The 26,239-nt window shown below is 42.3% G+C and overlaps 1 protein-coding gene across 2 annotated transcripts in view; it reads left to right on the plus strand.

Moving 5' to 3' along the window:
• The window catches only part of LOC115469316 (zinc metalloproteinase-disintegrin-like NaMP), a 126,444-nt gene extending 116,097 nt beyond the window's left edge, over positions 1-10,347 (plus strand). For both annotated transcript variants that reach the window (XM_030201822.1, XM_030201823.1), the window contains 3 exons: positions 501-578; positions 5,706-5,774; positions 9,434-10,347. In XM_030201822.1, coding sequence (XP_030057682.1) covers positions 501-578; positions 5,706-5,774; positions 9,434-9,469 — 183 coding nt within the window. In that variant the 3' untranslated portion in view covers positions 9,470-10,347. The remainder of the gene's footprint in view (positions 1-500; positions 579-5,705; positions 5,775-9,433) is intronic.
• The last annotated feature ends 15,892 nt before the right edge of the window (positions 10,348-26,239 follow it).

Raw genomic sequence — 26,239 nt, forward strand, 5'->3', positions numbered from 1 at the left:
AGGCGCGCATAGTGGATGTGCGCCAAAAATGAAATTACCACAAGGTAGCCGTACAGTAACTCCATTTTGGTGCACGTTGGGCGTGCGTAGACACTTACACGGCCTAATTAAAGGGCCCCTGAGTTTCCAATGTAATGGAAATTTTTATGCGTATTCAATGTGGATCTCATGAAAACCTGACAGACTGTGGGGTACCCAGAACAGGCCCTGGTTAGTATTTAAACAGTGTCTGCAAGGGCAACAGGATGATTGAAGTGGGCTAAAATACAGAGACCATGCTAGGTTTATTCAAACTCAGCCGCACACACCTGTTCCACTGGATATTGTACTGTTCCTTTATGCAGAACCTCAAGATCTCTACCCCTGCTGGGGCTTTGGGTTTCTGTTCTGCAGTCTGAAGTGAACCAGGGGGATAGCTGTTATCACTGACCGTCCTTCTTGTACTCAGTATCTGTTCTAGCTCCAAGTTCAAGCCATTTCTCTTTTTTGTCTTTCTAAAGCCTCCCAAGAAACCAACCACAGGACCACCCCCTGTTCCTGCTTTGAAACCAGAGTTCCAGCAGCCTCAGGCAAATTCTGTAAGTTAATATAGAGCCCCGTATTCAAAAACCCACTGAGTAAGTAAGTTATTCTGATACTTTTATCTGAATATTCTATAGAATTTGATACGTCTGCATCTGAATCAGTGCCATAGCCATGGATGGGTCCTTTCAGTTTGGGTTTAGGCCCAGCCAGCAGCAGCAAACGTTGCCAGCTGATACAGTGACAATTAGTACAGTTTTTCTTCGTCGGGTACTTTGATGGTAACAAGCACTTCATTGGCAGTGATTAGGAGTTATGTGTGGATCTGCCCTACACCTTATTCTATAACATGAGTGCCTAAATTTCATAGTGTGCAACAGTGGCGTAGCTATGTGGGGTCACAGGGGCCTGGGCCCCCCCCCCAAAATTGGCTCTGGGCCCCTGGTTTGGCTGGTGGCAGTCCCCAACCCCCACCAGCTGAAATGTTTGTCCAGCGCTGGTCTCCGCCGCATTGCCTGCCCTGCTCTTCCTCTCACATCGTTGCATGCTCACTTTTATTAAAACGAGCATGCGGGACGTGAAGGTAAGAGAGAGTAGGGCAGGCAATGCAGCAGAGACCAGCACTGGACAAACGTTTCAAGTATGTGCAGTGGCAGCGGTGGCGGTGGAGGGAGTGGCAGGGAGGCGGACCAAAATGTGCCCCCCCCCCCCCACACACACACTTTGGGCTCTGGTCCCCTCCCATCTTGAGGTCTGGCTACACCCCTGGTGTCAACTCAAAAGGGGGCAAGATTATAGGAGGGGCATGGGTGGGTCAGGAGCATCCCAGAAATGTTGTAGATTACATGCATTTGTACGCCTCTTGGCAGGTGTAAATGCTCGTGCCCAATGTTAGCTGAAAGAAGTGCACCAAGCTAGTATTCTGTAAAGGTTGTTCCATGCAGGTTACCCTTTACAGCGGTGTTTCCCCAAGTCCGGTCCTGGAGTACCCCTTACCAGTCAGGTTTTCAGGATATCCACAATGCATATGTATGAAAGAGATTTCCATATAATGGAGGCAGTTCATGCATATTTATTGTGAATATCCTGAAAACCTGACTGGCAAAGGCTACTCCAGGACTGGACTTGGGAAACACTGCTTTACAGAATACTAACAGATCATAGTGACTCCTAACTTTGGGCATCATTTACTGAATCTGGCCCTATGGGGCCGATATTCAGACCACAGAGTTAGCCCGGCTAACTCCCGTGGTTGGCGGTGATGCTGGATATTCAGTGCCATGCCATTTCCAGTGACCGGAATTGAATATCCAGTTTATTTTTGGGCACTAAGAACATAGTCGACCAAATCAATATTCAGTGCTGGCCAGAGAGAGACCTGCTAATGACGTGGCCAGATTTGACTGCAAACTCAGCCAGCGATGTGCTGAATATCAGCAGATAGCCAGTTATTTCTTGTGATACAATGACTAAGTGCTAACCGGGAATATTTAGTGGGAGACAGCCAGCTATCTCCCGCTGAATATTGGTGGATAGCCAGTTAAGTACCATTTAACTAGCTAGGTGCCGATCCTTGCCGATTAAATGGTTTTGAATATCGTCCGATATATGTTTAACACAGAAAGGCAGTGTTACAAACCCCATCCCCTTTACCTTTCCCTAACATAGGATTTAATGAATGGTACCAATTAACATAGGTGCCCTAACGTACTTAGGGGCCCTTTCACGAAGCGGCAGTAAGTCCAATGTGGGCTTACTGCTCACTAAAAGGGAAGTACTGCTGGGCTACAGCAGCAGCCCGGCGGTAGCTCCATCCCCCAGCACGCACCAATTCCGATGCTGCAAAAATATTTGAATTTTTGTAGCACCTCTGTGTATCTGGCGGTAATCGGATACTGCTGTGTGCTGCCTGGTTACCGCCAGGTTAGCGCAGCAGCCCTTACCACCACCACCACCTCCTCAATGGGTGGCAGTAAGTGTCGTCCCCCCCACCCCACCGAAATGACCACATAGCAAGTGGTTCACTTGCCACACAGCCATTTCTTAGAAAAGGGAAACCTGCCTTTTACCCTCTGTGGTAGAAGGGGGCCTCGACATGCATCAGAAACATGCACTGATGCCAGCGCAGGCCCCCTTTACCACAACTTCATAAAAGGACCCCTTAGCGCAGGGAAAATAGGTTACTGCTAATCACGTTAAAGCGTTTTGCGATATTTTGCCTCTTTGAGTGCCCTAAGCACACATTAACTATTTTGTTAAAATATTTTTTAAGAGAGGGTAAGTCATGGGCAGAGAGCGAGCATTCCTGAGTTATCCAGTTAGCAGGTTCACATTAGAATTCACTAACTGGATAACACAGGGTTAATGTAGGAGTACTTACTGCTTCCTAAACAGGAAGCGGTTGCTGCCCCCCCCCCCCCCCCCCCCCCCCCCCCCCCCCCGGTCCTGTTTTTCATGCAGGTGCTCCATGCTAATGGGAACATTAGTGCATGACCTATAAAACAAAAAAACAAAGAAAAACAAATGCCCAGCTGCTTTAATGCCACGGTAAATCTGGGCTTAGCGTGCAGAAAAGTCCCGTGTTAGAATGCACCAAGCCCAGATTTCACCACACTTTAGTACAAAAAACAGTTAATGTTTCTCTCTCCATCAATGGGGGAAGGGAAGGAAAGTGAGAAATACAGAGGTTTTTGGAAGGATAGTGTGGGGAACAGCACTGGCAGCACACTGTATCTGTGTTAAAACAGAAGTGCATGTTAATAGACACAGCTGTGTATCTATTAGCTCCATACAGGTCCCCTGACGAAGGCTACTGTGCCGAAACACAGCCCGTGTTGAGTTTTATCTGTATACACTATTGATGAATAAATAATTTGGAACATTAGAACTGTATGTCCTCAGAATTTAATACCTTTGGACTGTTGGCTTGGTGGCTTCCACCCTCTTTTATGGCTTGTGTTCGCAGTTGTTTGAGGAAGCTTTTTGGTTCTTCTTTTGTTTTGTTTTTCTGTGACAGTGTAGCTATCCGTTAACACACAGTAAGGAACATTGCTCTGAAGTAACTGCACAACTGCCTTCCTCGACGTTTTGGGAAACTCCTCAACAGTTAATGCTGAGGTTATGCACTAAACACTCCTTAAGTTTAGCTGTTAAAGTGTTTTAGGTGCAAATCCTTAGCACATTTTAATAAATATGGCCCTACATGTTTTTAAGGCTTTTTTAAAAATTATTATTCTAGCTAGTACTATGCCAACCTTATGTAATGAGTTTATCTTGTTGGGCAAACTGGATGGACCATACAGGTCTTTATCTGCCACCATCTACTATTTAAAATGTGAAATTGTTTACCATATTATCACGGTAAAAAAGGTATCATTACAGAAACCATGTAGATTAGGAAAGCAGAAGTAGTGCCCCTCCCCCTATACCCCTCCCCCAAAGTAGATATTCCACATGGTGATTATTTTTACCAGTTGATCACTACATCCTAATCACAATAGGGACCGTTTTCACCATAACCAGCCATTATAATGCTGCTTGCATGCTGATCCTAAGAGGCAGTGGTGTGCTGGAGCCGGCTCGCACCGGCTCTGCAGAGCCGGTTGTTACTTTTTCAAGAATTTAGCGAGCCGGTTGTTCAGCTGTCAGCTCTTTCTCCGCCTCTCCAGTCTCCAAGTCGATGTCACGACACCTACCTCCTCCCAGTGGCTCCTCTCGCTCTCTCTCTCCGCCTCTCCTGTGTCTCCCAGTCCTGCCCAGTGGCCCATCTGTTGACGTCAGGATGCCGTCCTCCTCCCAGCGGCTCCTCGCGTTCTCTCTCTGCCTCTCCGAGTCCCGCCCTGTCAATGTCACGACGCCCCTGCAGCACCCTGCCCGCCAGTGAAAGCGCGCCCTTCCTGCTTCAGCTCCTGCAGGTGTTAGTTTGGTTCCTGTCCGCCCCAGGCAGCTCGCGTCTGACCGCACTCTTCATTGGCCACGAGGTAGTAGTGCCTTCTGTTGCACTTACACACACCCCTGCCACCAGCCACCAGTCCATCGTCGTCCTCCTCGTCGGTAGAAGAATCTTGGATTGGATCACCACTCCATTCCAGCCAGGTAGGCCCCGCGGCGCGATCTAATATTTATTTATTTAAATTGACATTTTTCATTGCATTTTCTGCTGCTGCTAGTGCGTGAGGATATCCTGTTTCCTGATGGGTCACTCTTAACTGTTGTTGTTGTTGTTGTTGTTGTTGTGTTGTTGTTGTTGTTGTAATCTACCATGGGAAGCCTGGTGTTATAAAGTTTGATGGAATATATTGAAATTAAATGGAAGTAGAATTAAACTCTCCTTTCATTGGGGCACACATGGAATCAGATCTTCATCTGTTTTGTAGAAGTTTACCTTTTAGATATGCAAATGGATTATTCTATTTTGAACATGTTTCAGGGGGAAGTGGTTTTATTAGTCAAAATAAATATTTTGTTTGCAGATGTATTTTGTTTATATAAATGGGCTATATAAGCCCCTAATGCAGCCCATATTGGTTTTCTTATATTTTGTTCTTGTGATAACTTATACTGTGCCAAAACTGAAAACTCTTATCTCTGTCTGGTTGGTAATAAAAGGAGCTCTTTGTGAACACTATCTACCCTAAAATATTGTTTTGTGGCTTCTATGAAGAATTGTGATATTGAATAAATAAGCGTGTGTGTGTGTGTGTGTGTGTGTGTGTGTGTGTGTGTCCCTTAAGCATATGTGTGTTTGTGTGTGTGTGTGTGTGTGTGTGTGTGTCCCTAGTCATGATGCATCCTAAATTTATATAATCCTTTCAAGAAATCCACCCCTGGGTCTCCCCCCACCATCCAAATTGCAGAGCAGGCTATGCCTGCAGAGGGAGCCTGTTGTTAATACTTTACCAGCTAACTCTCTCCCTGGGAATAGCCAGCTCTGCAATTTGGGGGGAGGGGGGCACAGAGGTGGATGGGGGGGGGGGGGCGCAGAGGTGGATGGGGGAGAGAGCCTGTTGTTAAAAATTTACCAGCACACCACTGCTAAGAGGTGTATATGTATGGTTATTTTGTTCGCCAAAGTACTTTAATGTAAGGCATTAGTGTGCCCCTGTGAACAACTAAGAAATCTAGGACAATGTAATTTGCCTGGTAGGGTGCATGATACTAATAAGCATTTCATTGCGTCACAGGTACCAAAACCAAGTAATCCTCCACCTGTTCCCAAAGGGAAGCCAGTCCTGCCAGCACCTCCTCCCCAGGTACTGTTCTGCACTCTACAATCCATGCTGTATCACCTATCCAGAATATTTCTCATTCAATATAAAAGCAACTATAACTCAGGGGTTCTCTCAGCTTACTGCAAAAATCTCACCTATAATGGTGCACTAGAGCAGTGCTTCTTAACCCAGTCGTCAGGGCACACCCAACCAGTTGGGTTTTCAATATATCCACAATGAATATGTATGAGAGAGTTGCATACTGAGGTAGCAGTGCATGCTAATTTCTTTCATTCATGTTCCACATGGATATTATACTGCTACTTATCTATTCTATAGTACAACTAGATGTATTTAGTGCTGTACACATTATAAGCAGGTACTTTCTTTGTCCCTAGTGGACTCACAATCTAAGTTTTGTACCTGGGGCAATGGAGGGTTAAGGGACTTGCTCTAGGTCACAAGGAGCTGCAGTGGGAATTTATCCCAGTTCCCCCAGATCTCAGCCTGCTGTACCAACCAATAGGCTACTCTTCTGCTTCTGAAAACTTGACTGGCTGGGTATGCTCTAAGGAATGGGTTGAGAAGCCCTGCACTAGAGCATCAAAGACTACACACACCTAAGTGGGTCTGATTTTGTGAATATCCATAATGAATATGCATGAGGTACATTGGAGACCTGCAAATGTATTTCATACATGTTCATTATGAGTATCCACAAACTCAGACCCACTTAGATGGGCCTTCAAGACTGGGTTGCGAACCACTGCACGAGAGAGGTGGAAGTAATGCCAGAAGAATATCCTTGAGATACAAAGGCCAAGTGGGAATTAAAAACTGATATCGTTATGTGCTGTGGCCTTTGTGGTACAAAAGGATAATGCTGATGCTTCACATTCATGGTGGATAATTATCCAGCTGGGCAAAAGTGTCCTTTAGTTGAACAGAACACCTTAAGACTAGTAACTTAGTTAGACTGGGTCTACAGAAAGTCTTGTAAGAGGATGGCAAAATCCAGTTTTCAAATGCCCTGAACAGGTCTAGCTTCCAAGCTTTCCACCGTGGGCCTTCATGGGGTATTTATGTACAAGAAGCCAGTTAATCTGCATAACATGACTGCCCAGAAAATCTAATTCCTTGCTGCTGGACTGGTGTTCACCGTTTCTGGCCTAGGCTCACTGTGGGGGCTGGATGGATGGATATGATGGTTGGTCAACAAACCAGGAGTACCCAATGGAAAGATGGCATGAGACAGCCATGCATAGGAGCCAACGTTTCAAAATTATTGAGGGTGCTAAGCCCAGTGGAAATAACCCCTCCCTGGACACATTCAATGAATATTCTCTATATTGGGGGTGCTCAAGCACCCACAGCACCCACAGAGTCAGCTCCTATGCAGCCATGGATGGTCAAAACAAAGACATCTTTAGAACAATTCTATAACTGTATTTGTGTAGTTACATGCACCTTATGATAAATGTGCGGCAATTTTTGGCACTTATGCACATATGTGCTCTACACAATATTCTATAACATAGCGTGTAAGTGCATTAGTTTGTGACTGCAAGGGGGCATACATGTGGACGGAGCATAGGGACAATGAGCATGTCTACCCCATATCCTCCAGATTCTATATAGTGCAGCTGAAATTGCACGCACAAATCCGATTGTATTCTGGATTTGTGCGTATAATTTAAATTACTTAAGCCAATCGGTGCTGATAATTGCCACTTAACAAGCAATTATTGACACTAATTGGCATTAATTCAAATTTGCTAAGCATATTCTGTAAAGTGGTGTGTGTAAATTCTAATGCACACTGCCAAAAAGCGGCCGTGGCTATGAACGTGGAATGGGCGGCCCATGGGCATTAGGAAAATCTACACATACGGTTATACAATACAGGCACCGATATTTACACCAAGTTTAACTTGGTGAAAATGGACATGCCTAGAGTTAGGCGCAAGCATGACTGCTAGGTGTGTTCTATAAACCCGCTAGGCATATTGTAAAAAGTACACCTAAATCTAGGCATGGTTTACAGAATATGCCTAGGTGCCATATATAGAATCTACTCCTATGCGCGTAAGTTGTAGAATACTATAAGTTATGTGCATATCATGAAACACGTGGAGGGCGATAATCGAACGGGGACGACCATCTCTAAGGGCACCCATCTCTAAGGACGGAGCCGTGAAGAGGCGGGGCATCCCGTATTATCGAAACAAGATGGGCGTCCATCTTTCGTTTTGATAATACGGTCGGGGACGCCCAAATCTCAACATTTAGGTCGACCTTAGAGACGATCGACCTAAATGTTGAGATGGTTGACCTTAGTGATGGACGACCTTGGTTTTCACCGATAATGGAAACCGAGGATGCCTATCTCAAAAACGACCAAATCCAAGTCGTGGGAGAAGCCAGCATTCATAGTGCACTGGTCCCTCTCACATGCCAGGACACCAACCGGGCACCCTAGGGGGCACTGCAGTGGACTTCAGAAATTGCTCCCAGGTGCATAGCTCCCTTCCCTTGTGTGCTGAGCCCCCCAAAACCCACTCCCCACAACTGTACACCACTACCATAGCCCTTAGGGATGAAGAGGGGCACCTACATGTGGGTACAGTGGGTTTCGGGTGGGTTTTGGAGGGCTCACATTTACCACCACAAGTGCAACAGGTAGGGGGGGATGGACCTGGGTCCACCTGCCTGAAGTGCACTGCACTCACTAAAAACTGCTCCAGGGACCTGCAAACTGCTGTCAGGGAGCTGGGTATGAAATTTGAGGCTGGCATAGAGGCTAGAAAAAAGTTCTTTAATTTTTTTGGGGGGTGGGAGGGGGTTGGCGACCACTGGGGGAGTAAGGGGAGGTCATCCCCGATTCCCTCCGGTGGTCATCTGGTCAGTTCAGGCACCTTTTCGAGGCTTGGTCATGAAAAAAAATGGACCAAGTAAAGTTGGCCAAATGCTCGTCAGGGACGCCCTTCTTTTTTCCATTATTGGCCGAGGATGACCATCTCTTAAGCACGCCCCTGTCCCGCCTTCAGTATGCTGCCGACACGCCCCTGGGAACTTTGGTCATCGCCGCGATGGAAAGCAGTTGAGGACGCCCAAAATCGGCTTTCGATTATGCCGATTTGGATGACCCTGAGAGAAGGACGCCTATCTCCCGATTTGTGTCGAAAGATGTACGCCCTTCTCTTTCGAAAATGCCCCTGTTAGGGTCCTTTAACTAAGCTGCTGTAAGATCATGTGCTTACCACAGCTTAAAAGGGCTTACCGTTGATGCACTGAGGCGTCCCGTGGTAAATTTCCAATGTACGTGTGCAAACCATGTGTTGAATTTTTTTTCTGGGAGGGGGCATGTCTGGGGCAGAGAGTGGGCATTTCTGCATAATCAGTTAGCGCATCTGCATTTCCATGCACTAACTAATTAGCGAGGGATTAGAGCGTGATCCCTTACCACCTATAAAATATGTGGTGGTAAGGGCTCACAACATTCCTGACCTTCAGCAGTGATCTGGGATCTGATTCTATTCTATTAAATATTAAATTTTAAAGACCAGGCTACAACATTTTCAACATATTTTACCGATTTAATATGTTAAATGCAGCAACTGATTCTCCAAAACTACCTACCCTTGCAAATGAAAGCTTTCTTTTTCATACTAATTCATTTATGTATTTTGTTGTTTCTTTAGGCATTGAAGCCAACCACAAATAGACCAAAAAAATAACATGCTTGAAGAACAAACTTCAGAACTACTGAAATTCCAATGAATACATTTACAACAACTTTTGTAAAAGAAAACCTACTAAGCGATTTTGTCAGCTGACTGTAGTAATTTTAATATATCTGTTCTGAGGGCTAGAATACTTGAGTAAAACAGCACCATTTAGGAACAATTAGTGTAAATACTGTATATTAGTACTCCTGCTATGCCATGCTAGCAGGTATGAGGTCAGGAACAAGAGGCTTGCTCACTATTTTAAACTATATATAAAGGAGGTTTTTAAAATGCAACTTAGGTTGGATGGTGTTAGGGAACTGACCTGCAATGGATGCATCCAGAATTCCTTCTTTTGGACACCAGGTGGCACCATTGCATAGTCATTCAGTGGCCAGTCAGACGAGCCTCTCCTCTCCCTTTTTCTCATATTGAGAACTTGCTTTTATTTTGTAGTGGCAGAGTCAAAATGATACTGAAGCCAAGAAATCAATTGAATGAATATTATATTTTTGATGTAATACATTCTTTTCATAATAATTAATTATATGTATGGTGCTTTTGACTTCTTGCAACAAAATGTGTGTCCAGAGAATGTTTTCTTCAGTACAACACTGCAATTTTTTTCAACACGTGTTTTATCTAGTTCACTTTAAATTATATAAAGCATTAAATATGGATTATTTATACTTCTGTGCTACAATGTTCTGATACAGCAGTGGGTACTGTCACAGTGAGGCATTACAATTATATTCCCAACATCACTCAGAATTTGTCCCAATGTTTACTGCTTCAAGGTTTTTAACTGTTTTCCTGGGGGCATAGATATATTTTCCCAAGTTGTCCAGTTCTGAAAATCCTGGAAGAGTCACCCCCACCCCAAAAAACACTGGAAATGTGATTAAAAGGCAGGAGTCTAGACTGGTACAATGAAAACATGCCATTTTTGAAAATATCAAAATAGTGAATCTCTGAATTACAGCCTGCCCCCTGCTAAGATCATGATGGAACCTGTATCATACAGGTTTTTAGTTCAGGCATCACTGTCAATGCTGAATATTTTGGAAGTATCTAAGCATGCACTTTAGGCAGTAATTGTAACTTAAAAGCATGTATCTGAAGAGTTTATATCCATACAGAAGAGAACATACAGAAAATGTGGTCTTAGTTTCTATCCCTTTCCTAATAATTCCTAGCATTCTGTTGGTTTTTTGGCCACTACCGCACACTGGGCAGAATATTTCAGTGTATTGTCCACAATGACACCTAGATCATTTTTGTGGTTGCTGACTCCTAGGGTAGAAACTAGCATCAAATAACTATGATTTGGATTATTATTCCTAATGTGCATCACTTTGCATTTGTCCCCATTAAAATCTCATCAGCCATTTAGATGCCCAGTCTTCCAGCTTCCTAAGGCCTTCCTGCAATTTTTCACAATCTGCATGAATTTTAATAACTTTGAATAATTTTGTGTCATCTGCAAACTTAAGCACTTCACTCATTCCCATTTCCAGATCATTAATAAATATGTTAAATAGCACAACTCCCAGTACAGATCCCTGTGGCACTCCACTATTCACCCTCATCCACTGAAAGAATTGGCCATTTAACCCTACCCTCTGTTTTCTATTCATCAACCAATTCCTAATCCACAACAGAACGTGGAGGGGCATAATTGAACGAAAACGTCTATCTCCATTAGCGTTTATCTCCGAGAACGGGTCCGTGAAGGGGCGGACCGAACCGTATTTTTGAAAAAAATAGACGTCCATGTTTTATTCGACAATTTGTGAGCTGGGCGTTTTTGTTTTTCAGCGATAATGGAAAATGAAAGCGCCCAGCTCAAAAACGAATAAATCCAAGGCATTTGTTTGTGGGAGGGGCCAGGATTCGTAGTGCACTGGTCCCCCTCACATGCCAGGATACCAACCGGGCACCCTAGGGGGCACTTTTACAAAAACAAAAAAAAAGGTAAAAGAGCTACCAGGTGCATAGCACCCTTCCCTTGTGGGTTGAGCCCCCCAAATCCCCCTCAAACCCAATTGCCCACAAGTCTACACCATTACTATAGCCCTAAGGGGTAAAGGGGGGCACCTACATGTGGGTACAGTGGGTTTGGGAGGGGTTGGACGACTAAGCATTAAGCAGCACAATTGTAACAGGTAGGGGGGATGGGCCTGGGTCCACCTGCCTGAAGTCCACTGCACCTCCTAACAACTGCTCCAGGGACCTGCATACTGCTGCCAGGGAGGTGGGTATGACATTTGAGGGTGAAAATAAAAAGTTGTGAAACATCATTTTTTGTGGTGGGAGGGGGTTAGTGACCACTGGGGGAGTCAGGGGAGGTCAGCCCCGATTCCCTCTGGTGGTAATCTGGTCATTTAGGGCACTTTTTGGGGCCTTATTCGTGAAAAAACAGGGTCCAGGAAAAGTGTCCTAAATTCTAGCTACAAACGCATACTTTTTTTCCATTATCGGCGAAAGGCGCCCATCTCTGTTCGGGTGATAACCATGCCCCAGTCCCGCCTTCACCACGCCTCCAATACACCCCTGTCAACTTTGTACGCTTCCGCGATGGAGTGCAGTTGAAAACGTCCAAGGTCGGCTGTCGATTATACCGCGTTATTCGTTTTTGTGAGATAAACGTCCATCTCCCGATTTAGGTCGGAACTTGGGCGTTTTTCTCGTTCGATTATAAGCAGGATAGTCTCCTATCCTATGGGTTTTTAATGTTCTCAAGAGTCTCTCATAAGGGACTTTGTCAATCGCTTTCTGAAAATCTAGATACACTACATCGACCAGCTCACCTTTATCAACATGTTTATTCATGTATTCAAAGAAATTAAGCAAACTGGTGAGGCAAGACTTCCCTTTGCTGAATCTATATTGACTCTGTCCTATTAAACCATGTTTGTCTATGTGTTCAGTGATTTTATTCTTTATAATACTTTCCTCTATTTTGCCTTGCACTGACATCAGGCTTACCAGTCTATAATTTCCTGGATCACCTCAGATCCCTTTTAAAAATAGGCGTTACTTTGGCTACCCTCCAATTTTCTGGTACTAATGACAATTTTAACGACAAGTTACAGATCACTAACAGCATATGTGCAATTTCATATTTGAGTTCTTTCAGTACCCTGGGGTATATACCATCTTGTCCAGGTGATTTATTACTCTTTAACCTGTCAGTTTGACTCAGTAAGTCTTCCAGGTTCACCAAGATTTCTTTCAGTTCCTCCACATCGTCACCCTTAAAAACCATCTCTAGTAAAAGTAGATCTCTTACACAGAGACAAAGAATTCATTCACCCTCTACTATGGCCCTGTCCTCTCTGAGTGTCCCTTTTTTACTCCTTGACCAGGCTTAATTTGTAGACCAAAAATGAAGTGGAACTGTGGAGCCGGGGAAGAGGATGGGGCAGTAGCAACAGGAAAAGAGGGGCTGAATTAGGGAGTAAAGTAACTATTTTCTGCTACTTTAGCCTCATTCCATCCTCTCCTGCAACCTACAGGCTTCTTGGAAATGAGGTACTGGAACAGAACACCTCTGCTTAACCTAGAGTCTGAAAACAAGTGGTAGAACTGCGTTCCAGGATGTTCCTCCATAAATTAAGCCCTGCTTCTTGATGATATAGGGATCCCATGAATTCTTTCACAGGCTTCCTTTTTCTGATAAACCTGAAAAAGTTATTACTATGAGTTTTTGCCTCCAAGGCAAGTTTCTCTTTGTATTCTCTTTTGCCCTTCTTTCTCAATGCTTTCCATCTAACTTGCCAGTGCTTATGTTGCTTCATAAGTACATAAGCACCACTATACTGGGAAAAGACCAAGGGTCCATCAAGCCCAGCATCCTGTCTCTGACAGCGGCCAATCCAGGCTTCAAGAACCCGGCAACCCCCCCCCCCCCCCCTACACACACACACACATACACACACACACACACAAAAATTAATAATGTTCAATTGACTTTTCTCTCGGGAATCTGTCCAAACCCCCCTTAAATTCCGTAAGGCCAGCTGCTGTCACTACATTCTCCAGCAATGAAAGCTTCTTGCTTTCTTCATTTGGATTTTTTTTCCATATTCTGAAAGATGTTCTTTTGGCTCTAATACCCATTTTCATTTTTTTCCCTTTAACCATGCTGGCTTTACTCTTCCTTTAACACATGGAATACATCTGGTCTGGGCTTCCAAAACGGCATTTCTAAACAACACCCATGCCTGATTTAAAGTCATAAGCTTTGTAGCTGAGCCTTTCATCTTTTTTTAACCATTTTCCTTATTTTATCATACTTACCATTTTAAAAATTAATGCTACTACAGTAGATTTCCTTACTGACTGCACTCCAGTTATTAAGTCAAAATCAATCATGTTATGATCACTGTTTTCCAGTGGACCCAACACCATTACCTCTTATACTGTATTCCACTAATGACTAGATCTAAAATAGTTCCCTCTATTGTCGGTTCCTGGACCAGTTGCTCCAAGAAGCAGTCATTTATTATGTCTATGAATCTTACCCCCCCCCCCCCTAGCACTCACTGATGTGGCATTTAACCAGTTAATATTGGGACAATTGTAATCACCCATTATTATACTGTTGTCAAATTTGCTAGCTTTTCTAATTTCTGTTACTGTATCTTCATCTGTCTTATCGTTCTGGCCTGAGGAATGGTAGTATATCCCTATTTGTATATTCTTTCCCTTCACCCATTGAATTTCTATCCATAAGGATCCAACATTACTGTCTGTTTCATGCAGAATTTTTGTTTTGTTTGACTCAATTCCCTCTTTAACATACAGCACAACCCCTCCCCCCACACACACTTGATCCACCCTATCATTGCAATATAATTTATACCCTGGTAACACAGTGTCCCATTGATTGTCCTCCTTCCAACAAGTCTCTGAAATACCTATTTTATCTACTTCTTCATTTAGTGCTATATACTCTAACTCTAACTCTCCTAGCTTATTTTTTTAGGCTTCTAGCATTTGTATACAGACAAATGTATTTTTTCCTTGATTCTACAAGCTGCTTAGAAGTTGACAGATATAGTTTGCAATCTTTGCTCTACTCTATCCTTAAACATGCCTGGTTTTCTTTCACCTTTGTTGAAACCTCTCTATTGGGATTCCCTAAATGTCCTGTTATAGTAGTATCATTTAAGGATACCTCACTCCATGTGTTCCTGAGCAACTGTTGGCTTCCCCCCTCATTCTAATTTAAACATGCTGAAATCTTCTGCCCATTGTGTGGTGGCAGCCAACAAAGCAAGCAGAATGCTAGGAATCATTAGGAAGGGGGTAGAAAATAAGACAAAGAATACTATAATGTCTCTGTATCGCTCCATAGTGCAACTACACCTTGAGTATTGTGTGCAGTTCTGGTCACCATATCTTAAAAGAGATATAACGGAATTAGAAAAGGTTCAAAGTGCAACCAAAATGGTTAAGAGGATGGAACTCCTTATATGAGGAAAGGTTTAAGAGGTTAGGACTCTTCAGCTTGGAAAAGAGATGGCTTGGGGGGGGCATGATACAAGTCTACAAAATACTTGGTGGTATAGAATGGGTAAACGTAAATTGATTTTTTTACTCTTTCAGAAAGTACAGAGACTAGGTGACACTCAAGATAGTTACATGGTACTACTTTTCAAATGACAGGAGGAAATATTATTTTTCACTCAAAGAATAGTTAAGCTCTGTAACTCATTGCCAGAGGATGTGATTTAAGCAGTTAGTGTATCTAGGTTTAAAAAAGGTTTGGACAATTTCCTGGAGGAAAGTCCGTAGTCTGCAATTGAGATAGACATAGGGAAAGCCACTGCTTGTCCCTAGGATCAGTAGTATGAATCTTGCTACTATCTGGGATTCTGTCAGGTACTTGTGACCTGAATTGGCCACTATTGCAAGCAGGATACTGGGCTAGATAGACTATTGGTCTGACACAGTATGGCTATTCATATGTTCTTGTGTGGTCTACCTTTAAACTCTAAGCATATATAAATCATTTACATACATCTATCCAACCAACCCACTTACTAGGAAAACACTGGAGCTCTGAAGTAAACAAATATATCTGCCTGCATGATTCTCATGCTACTGTTATCCTCCATGCCCTCGAAACTTCATAATTTAGTTTAAAAATACTTCTGATTAGGGCTACATTTAAGATTTTGAGGTTCATGGTGGATCAGACAGTTGGATAAAGGGAAGGGGAAGTAGGGTAGCCCTTGTGCTGGAAAACAGGGGATGTGGAGCCACTGTATAGCCCTGAAATAAGAAGGAGCAGGGCTCCTTTTTAGCCTGTATGCCTATGTTTTGCCTATGCCTAAATCTTGACCTATTCCAGAGAGAGACTGGTAATTCTAATAATGACTTCCAAGGTTAATTCCTATTCCTATCATTATTATCCTGGGGAATAAAGAGCTATGGCTCAAGCCTTAAAACTCCAGCAACCAGGAGGAGCTATTACTATTTACTTGGTACCTTTAATATTGGGGTTCTTGATAATTCAGTTCAATGGAGAAAAGATATAGTGGCGCACATTTGAGTATTTCATGCATGTATGAATTATAATTGTATTTCTCCTTTCTTCGGGTGTGTGGCAATATTTGAACTACTGTAAATAGTTCCTGGTTTACAAGTTACTAAAAAATGATTATATTTTTTCTGATCTGGGATCCTGTCCTATGAACATTTATTTTTATGGTCATGTAACTTAATTAGTTTGTATGGTGTTGGAAGTTGAAAATTTCAAGTTTTTTTGTACTGTCTAAACCTATTTGCATTAAAAAATATTAAATACTTATAATTTTGGTTATCTTTAATGTTCTATTGGAAATCATGCTTGAATCCTTGGCAGTGGTGACTAGAGATGCATACCAAGCAAATTTAAACTTACTTTAAGTTTAACAAACTCTTCAGATATTTGTTGAAATTTCCCCAGTGATATTCAACAACAGGGGAGTAGTGTGATCAGCAAGACTCTTCCAAACAGGCAAGGAGATGGAGTGTAGAAAAATGTTTCGGCAACAATGCCTGCCTCAGGAGTCTGTATATGATGGTAGCTTGAAGGTAAAATCGAAAGATTACGGAAGGAAGAAAGATACTAAATCAAGTCTTTAAAAAGACTAGTGATTGGTGGACATAAATGATGCGGTGCAGAAAAAACTCTGAGTCGAAGGATGGTTAGTAGATGCAAAACTAAGTTCTGCTGTCACAGCAATGATATTCAGCCAGATTTGGTGCAGATTTATTTCAAACTCGCTAATTTACAATCATCCCAAACCAACCTGTCTATAGTAGACCCCTGTAAATTGCTAAATTTACTTGACCTTCAATAGATTGACCAGTTCTTATATATTTTATTATTACTATTATTATTATTATTATATTTTATTTTAATGCCTACAAGTCCAAAAGCTATTGCAGTGGTATACATTTAGCTATAGTAAGTATTTTTCTGCCCCTGGAGGGCTCACAGTCTACATTTATACCTGAGGAAATTGAGGGTTAAGTGACTTGCCCAAGATCACAAGGAGCTGCAGTGAGATTTGAATTGGACTCTGCTGGTTCTCAGCCCACTGTTCTAACCATTAGGCTACTCCTATAACAGTAGATGTAGATCACTGCAGAGATTACTTACTCAGACTACTACTACTATTTAGCATTTCTATAGCACTACAAGGCGTACGCAGCACTGCACAAACATAGAAGAAAGTCCCTGCTCAAAGAGCTTATAATCTAATAGACAAAAAATAAAGTAATCAAATCAATTAATGTGTACAGGAAGGAGGAGAGGAGGGTAGGTAGAGGCGAGTGGTTACAAGTGGTTACGAGTCAAAAGCAATGTTAAAGAGGTGGGTTTTCAGTCTAGATTTAAAGCTGGCCAAGGATGGGGCAAGACAGGGGCTCAGGAAGTTTATTCCAGGCATAGGGTGCAGCGAGACAGAAGGCGCAAAGTCTGGAGTTGGCAGTAGTGGAGAAGGGAACAGATAAGAAGGATTTATCCATGGAGCGGAGTGCACAGGAAGGGGTGTAGGGAAGGACGAGTGTGGAGAGATACTGGGGAGCAGCAGAGTGAGTACATTTATAGGTTAGTAGAAGAAGTTTGAACAGGATGCGAAAATGGATAGGGAGCCAGTGAAGCGACTTGAGGAGAGGGGTAGTATGAGTAAAACGACCCTGGCGGAAGACAAGATGGGCAGCAGAGTTTTGAACCGATTGGAGAGGGGAGAGGTGACTAAGTGGGAGGCCAGCAAGAAGCAGATTGCAGTAGTCTAAACGAGAGGTGACAAGGGTGTGGATGAGGATTTTGGTAGTGTGCTCGGAAAGAAAGGGGCGGATTTTACGGATGTTGTAAAGAAAGAAACAACAGGTCTTGGCGATCTGCTGGATATGAGCAGAGAAGGAGAGAGAAGAGTTGAAGATGACCCCAGGGTTTCGAGCTGAGGAGACAGGGAGAATGAGAGGGGGGGAAATGAGAAGCTCGGTTTTGGTCATGTTTAATTTCAGGTGGCGTTGAGACATCCAGACAGCAATGTCAGACTAGCACGCTGAAACTTTGGTTTGGATGCAAGGTGAGATATCAGGGGTAGAAAGGTAGATTTGGGAGTCATCAGCATAGAGATGGTAGGAAAAGAAATGAACCAAGGGAAGAAGTATAGCTAGAAAAGAGGAGGGGACCAAGAACAGAATCCTGAGATACGCCGACAGGCAGAGGGATAGAAGTAGAAGAGGATCCACCAGAGTGAACACTGAAGGTGCGGAGGGAGAGGTAGGAAGAGAACCAGGAAAGGACAGAGCCCTGGAATCCAAGTGAGGACAGGGTATCGAGGAGTATGCTGTGATCGACAGTGTCAAAAGCAGCGGAAAGATCAAGAAGAATGAGGATGGAATAGAGACCTCTGGATTTAGACTGTCTTTCCTACATGAGGTGTGGGTCCATGCTGGCAGTTAGTGCTTGTGGGGTGTGTGAACATGCATTGGCTATGTGTGTGAGTATGGTGGGTGGGAGTGTGTAATAAAGGATCACAGTGAGGTCAACAGGGATCTTTGGTTTCACTCTTTGGTAAAAAAAAAACAATAACATTCCTGCTGAGAAAAAAACAAATCAGTACTCTAAAGGCAGTATGCACCGACTCCATAGGATGCAAATCTATCTCTTGCATATTCATTTTGGGAATCCTGAAAGCCTGACTAGCTGTGTATGCCCCAAGGACTGGATTATGAACCACTGCTCTAAAGTATAACCAGAAGTCAGGACCTTACTGAACTGTAGCTTCACCTTGTGCAACTTAGCCACTGGTGCCCCTGTCATGCCTACTTTGCCACCTCCAATGAGAGGAGATGGTGGGCTTGGAGCAAATTATTGCACCCATCCATATTTATACCTTGTGCAGCTTCGCCACTGCCACAGCCCATAGTATGGCACTACCAGAAGTTACAGTTTTAAAATATCAGACGCCATTGTTACACGTGGAGGGGCATAATCGAACGGGGACGACCATCTCTAAGGGCGCCCATCTCTAAGGACGTCCTGGCGAAGGGGCAGGGAAACCCGTATTATCAAAACAAGATGGGCGTCCATCTTTCATTTTGATAATACGGTTGGGGACGCCCAAATCTTGAAATTTATGTCGTCCCTAGAGATGGTCGTCCTTAGACTTAGTCGTTTCTGATTTTCGGCAATAATGGAAACTAAGGATGCCCTACGTGCAGGACGTCAGGACGATTCATACCATGCAAAGAGAATCGGCTTCCCGCTTCCAGAATCAGATCAGCTGCTGCAGGCTGAAGCAACGCGCTGGCCCAGAGACAGGCTGAAGACACAGAACTTCAGCTGGCAGGGATTGGGGACCCCCGCCAGCACAGGTACTTGATGGCGATGGCGACGGGGGAGGGTTGGCGACACCGGGGGGGTCAAAGATGGTGGCGGGGGGGTTGAAGGGGTCGGTGGGGGGAAGGCCCAAATATGAGGGATCCCAGCCCCCCCAGGCCCCACATAGATACGCCACTGGTCTAGCATATAAAAATTAAAAGGAATTTACAACAATATAAAAAGAGCCCATAAATACATGTACTGCCTGACATGTTCTCTTATGCCAGGTCACTTATATGCCAAATGGTAGCTTCCATCTTCTATTAAACTGTGCCAACTACCTTGGAATAAAGAAGACCTGAGGCATTTGGTTATATTACAGTTCAGTGGCAGGTCCCTGGCTCTTGAAAAAACTTCATTGGACATTGAGGCTAAAGTCAACCTAAACTTCCACCTCCCTTTAAGATGGAAAGAAACCAATATTCATGGTAGCTTTTGTGAATCTTGATGCTTTTGATACTATTTCTAGAATGAGAAGGTCAAATTTTAACCCTCCAGTCCATTAGCACTAGACCTATGAAGAATAAAATTGGAAGGTAAGCAGGTTTAACCCAGACTAAGTCATGGTTTCCTAGGCATATGATGAATCCACAGTACTATACATATAATTTTCATGTCTTGCATTTTTCTAGTTGGCCAAAAGGTGGAACTATAAACCAACGAACCATTATGCAAGCATTGCCGTAGGCTTCTACAGTTAAGCCATGCGGTAAGGCCCACGCCTTTTTGTTGCAGTGTTTTGGAGAACTGCATCTTTCTAAGCAGATAAGTGCAGTCTAGCCCATTCCCTCCTCCAGAAAGCATACAAGTCTGATTCTAGATTCAGATTTAGATCAATTTGTTGGCATGACAATTTTAAGTCTAATGCCAAAGTAATGTAATATATCCCCCAGTTTCTTTACGCCGCCCAATTTGGGCATCAACCCAAGATGCGCACCCAACTAAGGGCTCCTTTTACTAAGCAATGGTAAAAGGAGGCCTGCGCTAGCTTCAGCTCATGTTTTTGATGTGCGCTGAGGCCCCCTTTTACTGCAGCAGATAAAAGACAGGTTGGGGTTTTTTTTTGCTCAACAAGAAATGGCCACACAGTAACTGAACCACTTACTACACGGCCGTGTTCGGAGGAGCACTTACTGCCACCCATTGCAGGCTCCCGCATTAACCCGGCAGTAACCGCGACTACCATCAGATAAAGACTGGCGCACACAGGGATGGAAACTACTGCATTGGGCTTACTGCTGCTTAGTAAAAGGGACCCTAAGTTGGCTAACAAGCCAATTAGTGCCAATAATTCGGTGTTCATTGGCACTAATTGGCATCAATTTGGATTTGGGCACACATCTTGCACTATTCTATAACAATGTTCACCCAAATTGTATACCCCCTAATTCTATAAAAGTTGCCAAAAATTCTGTGTCTCAATTTGGGCACATATCCAATTTGCACATACAATTTAATTAAATAACAAGTTAATTAGCACTAAGAATTGGTTTTTTAACAAGCAATTATTGGCACTAATTAGATTTAATTGGAATATATGCTCAAAAATGTAGGCGTGAGTAAAAGAAATAATAGTAACAATAAAATAAATTACAGAGTACAAAATGGATAATACCAAGAAAAATTCCCAGGTTTCTTTGGCAATAAATAGAAATAAATCAAAACATTGAAAAGAAATCAAAATGATACCTTCTTTATTGGAATAACTTAATACATTTTTTGATTAGCTTTCAAAGGCAACCCTTCTTCTGATCAGAAATGAGCAAATGTTGTCAAATCTCAGAATATGTAAGTGAAACACAAAAGGAAATTTTATGACAATCCAGGAATGTAAGACCTTTGAAGTCAAAATGGTGAAATATTTTGACACCCACCAGACAGGACTTAACAAAGATCTGGGCTTTCTATCCCATAAACCATAACATTCTACTGCTTTGTCACTCTCTTATCAGCCATCCATTTCTCCTTGTCTCTCATCCACTCAGTTCTACCAGTTTCTCATCTAACCCACCCCACCCTCTTCCTGTGAGATTGTCATTGGAATACTTTTGTTTCACATATATATTCTGATATTTGTCAAATATGCTTATTTCTGATCTGAAGAAGAAGGGTTACCTTTGAAATCTAATCAAAAAGTGTATCAAGTTAGTCCAATAAAAAAGGTATCATCATATTTTCTTTTCTATGTGTTGATTTATTTCTGTTTATTACCTTTAAAAGTGGACTAGCACATCTACCACATCACTTTACTCAGGTTCATTTGCTACTCTGTTTTGTTCCTTTTCAAGTAGCAATTCTGTTCTTCTACTAATATGTAATTTTTTTATTTCTAGAAATTAATATAGGGCTGCTCGTGGTTGCTCACTTGCTGTCCATTAGGAGGCGCTGCAGTGCCTTTAAGGCAGTGTCTTGGCAGTAAGCAGTACCAGACTATCAATGACCTCAGGTGAAGGGCGTTTTCAGTTTATGGTAGCGTGATCATGATTTTCAGAAGAGCTAATCCTACAGAACTCCTTAGCCTGGGAAAGAAAAAAAAACACTCCCAAAGGGAGTTATAGATTTTGTTGAGATATTTTAAAAATGCCTCAGATTCCAGCAAATATGAAACCTTAACAAAGGGGAAAACAACATCAAAAAAATAAAACCCCTAAAGCAATCAGGAAAACAAATTTTTGAACCAGATGGAATATATGGTTGCATTAGGAGACTTGAATGCTTTTGTCACAGTAATATGGAGCTTGAGCAATGTGGTAAGTGAAATTATTCTTCTAACTGGCATGGTCACCGTATCTATTTTAAAGCAACAGACAAATATTTGCAGGACAGTCTCATGTTACACCATGTGGGTCAAAATCAATATATAGACTTTTATTTCAGTAAATCTAATGTCAATGACACAACAATGAGCTGAAAAACACCCTCATGTTCGTATATCTGCCCCTTAATATCAAAAACAATGTTATTCACTTCTAATTAAATGGAGGAAAAGACCTCAAATGTCCTGGCTAGGCAGCAAGTGTAAAGTCTTAATACCAGCTCATACTGGACTCCAATCATATCTTTGGTCAAAAAAACTCCAAATTTCCTATAGTTTAATTCTTCTGATTATTAATTTTTGTGATTAGCTCTTAATCCTTTTTTTGTTCAATTATACAAATATATAAATGAATAGAGCACTGAGAAGAGAATCTGTGACCGTCCCAAAAGTAGCCCTGTCACCGAGACCCTGAAGCAGCAGCGCGAAATGCTGGCCACCGTCGGCTTGGGGCAAGGGGGTGAAGATAGCATGGCACAGCACATGATCCTGTGGTGCTGACAACAGAAAGTACCGACTTTAAAAGATAAGTGTCTGTACGATACTACCATTTTGGCATTTGGGGTATTTATATATGCTTGCTGTCCCTCTGGTGAAGCATTTTTGTATCAAGTGTCTACATTAAGCGGGAGTGAAGTATTTGAGAGAAATATAAAAATACATAATATAAAAACTAAAATTAAAAAGACGAATGGTATTTGATGAGTCTGAAGTTGACCATAAGCGGAAGATTTTTTTTCGGCCGATGATGAAGAGAAGATCATATGGATCTGTTCAGCTCTGGTAAACTGTGATTATCTATGAGCTCTTTGAGGCCTTTTTTTCTTTCCTAGTTTGAGTCTCAGTATCCACAGACAGTGGGAGTAACACTGTCATATATATAACCCAATCCAGACATTTTCAGTGTGTGGAAATGTTTGTACGTTGTATTCTTGCAATTATATAAAAATACACCGTGGTTGTAGAACTCCTCATTTAGGGCCCTGTTTACTAAGGCACGTTAGCATTTTTAACGTGCCTACAATTAGCCACATGCTAGCTGTGTAGACACTGATAAGGATATTGTAGGCATGTATACTGTTAACGTGCATACATGGTTAACGCGCGTTAAAAATGCTAACGCGCCTATAACACAGCTTAGTAAACAGGGCCCTTAGTACAAGTCCAACAGGCTCCTTCGTTCAATATAATTCAAATGCAACTGTTGACTTAATAAGCGTCACTTAGCTTAATTCTTGATTCATACACCCATGAATAACATTGTTGTTCATATTAAGGGACAGAGTTACACCACGTGGGTCACCAGAAGACTGAAGCAAATAGAGTAAGGTCAGCAATCATAATACATATATAGGTTAATTTTCAAATTGATTTAACTTATTTATTTGATTTTGCTTACACCTTTTTCAATAGTAGCTCAAGGTGAGTCACATTCAGGTACACTGGGTATATTTTGCTATACTTTGAGAGTTTACTGCTAAAAACGTCAAGGTCCATAGGCTAAAGGATTTGTATGACTGATTTTGGAGCTAACTATATAAAGAATTTGCTTTATAAATTTTGGGCCAGCAAGCTCATTAATTTGGCTGCACATCTCAATAATGTCAATCCAAAAATTATATAGATAGAAGGGGTAGAGATGGGGCTAAAAGATAAACAGGTAGTGATAACCTTCAGTAGCTATTTATCTTTGTGTTTGTTTAAAAGGGTCATTTAAATAGCTGTCCTAACTTAGATAACTTACCCAGTTAGGGTTAGCATTGTATGAAGGAGTATATAGAAGACATCCACAATCCACCTTAAGGGACAATGGATCCACTCACCTTAACCCATTAGTGTCTGATGTTCCCATATGGCTTATTTTGGGAACATTGGGCACTAATGGGTTAACAAGAATATACTGTGGCTGAGGAACCTGACTTAAGGGCTGATGCACAAAGCTTACCGTGCCTGCAACATTTGTTTTAGACTGGTTATAAAGTCTAATGCACAAAGGGGTCCTCTGTGGTTTTAACCGTTCACCATAACAACTACTGTTAATCTAACGTAAATGTATTACAATGAGCTCATTAGTATTAAAATGAACATTCCATGCAATGCAATGCACAGAAAGGAGCACCTACCTTTAGAGCTAGATTCTATATATCAGCCTAAACAAATCAGTGCCGAAAAATATGCTTAGGTGTACTCTATAAACTGCAACTAAATGTAAGTATGGCCATTTACGCCAAGTAAAACTTGGTATAAATTCCTATGAATAATTTAGGCGCAGAGCAGGCATATTCTATAACACTGCGCATAAATATTAGGAACGCCCATGACCTGCCCATGCTCTTCCCATTACCATGACCACTTTTGAGATCCGCATGATAGAATTTACATGACCACTTTATAGAATACGCTTAGCAAGTTGTACGTGTAAATTATAATTAGTGTCAATAATTGCTAGTTAAGCAGCAATTATCAGCGCTGATTGGCTTATTAAGCCAATTAAGTTGCGCACACAGATCCAGAATATGATCAGATTTGTGCATGCAACTCACGTTGCACTATATAGAATCCGGGGGTTAACTTGCAAAATTGTCTGGCAGGTCTGAAGTTGTCATTGTGTGCAGTCTGCCTGCATTTTTCAATAGCAGGAGGAGCAAAACAGTGTGGGAAAGCAGAGAACAGCTTAGAGGGGTGGAGAAACAAAAGCAGACAGCCTATTGGCTGGAGAAAGCCCCTATGATGTCAGCTGGGAGGCTTTAACAAGCAGAATATTCCCAATCACACTGGCAAAATCAATCGGGGGGGGGGGGGGGGATCAGAGGGAAAGCAAATAAACTGAGCACTGCAGGGGAAAGGAGCAGTGGGAAAAAATGATTCCTGGACATGTGTAGAATATGGACTCTTACCGAGGGACTGTTCTGCGCATTTGCTAGGTGCTTTCCCTACCGAGCCACTTGCAAATTTTTCATGCATCTCATTTGCAAACAAGTAACTTTATTTTATAAAATCTCCCAAAGGAGTTTTGAAAACTAGAAACAAGTTTTCTAGGATAACTACAATTTGTAGTTATGTTACTAGACTGCCCCCACTTGACATTTCGTCCTTTAGATTGTGAGCTCCTTTGAGCAGGGACTGTCCTTCTTTGTTAAACTGTACAGCGCTGCGTAACCCTAGTAGCACTCTAGAAATGTTAAGTAGTAGTATTAGAAATCAATAAGTTCAACAGCGGCTGCAATATTTAATGGTGACTTTTGAGCATCGGGGCCTTAGGGGTTGATACTCAAAACTACTGCAGACGTTAACATTCAGTTAACGCCAGGTGTGCACACTTTATACAGTGCCAAAAGCTCTGAAAATTTGAGCAACAGTGTTAACATGTGCACTAAAGATGGCTGCAAATTGTATTTAAATGTATTTAAATAGATGTTAATGAAGTCATCAAATATTCCTTCCCAATGTACAAATGAAAGCACTGCAATGCACATAAGGAAAATGATGGTTCTAAAACGGAAAATTGAATGGTTTATAGTTTATTAGGTTTAATATACCGCTTAATGCTACGTCAGGGGCAGCATAGTTGGGTTTTCAGGAGAACATTTCTTGTCAATTTCTCACATTAAACTGAGGGTGATGTCCTCTTTTGCAAGCAGAAGGTAGCCCATGCAAATTTAAACACTGATCAGTGCTGTTCATTGGATATTAACAAATAATTATCAGCACTAATTGGCATTAATTGAGATTTGCATGCAGATCTCTCTAAGGGACCCTCTTACTAAGCTGTGGCAAAAAGTGGCCTGCGGTAGTGCGAGCAAGTGTTTTGGGTGTGCACCAGGCCAGATTTTACCGTGTCCTGGAAAAAGGGCCCCTTTGGAAAGTCCCCACAGTACACTGTGGCCTAGCTGTTTGCAGAAAGAAGGAAGCAGAATGGGGAAGGAGGAAGAGCAAGTGGACCATAGTCCTTCTCAGATAAGGAAAGCAGGCAGGAGAAAAGACATCTCAATTGCCATGTAACAAGAAGGTTCAAATGGGCTTAAAATTAAGCTCAAACTGACTGGAAAGACAAGGATAAGAAATGAAATGG

This window comes from Microcaecilia unicolor, chromosome 4, assembly GCF_901765095.1.
Source record: "Microcaecilia unicolor chromosome 4, aMicUni1.1, whole genome shotgun sequence".
NCBI lineage: Eukaryota > Metazoa > Chordata > Amphibia > Gymnophiona > Siphonopidae > Microcaecilia > Microcaecilia unicolor.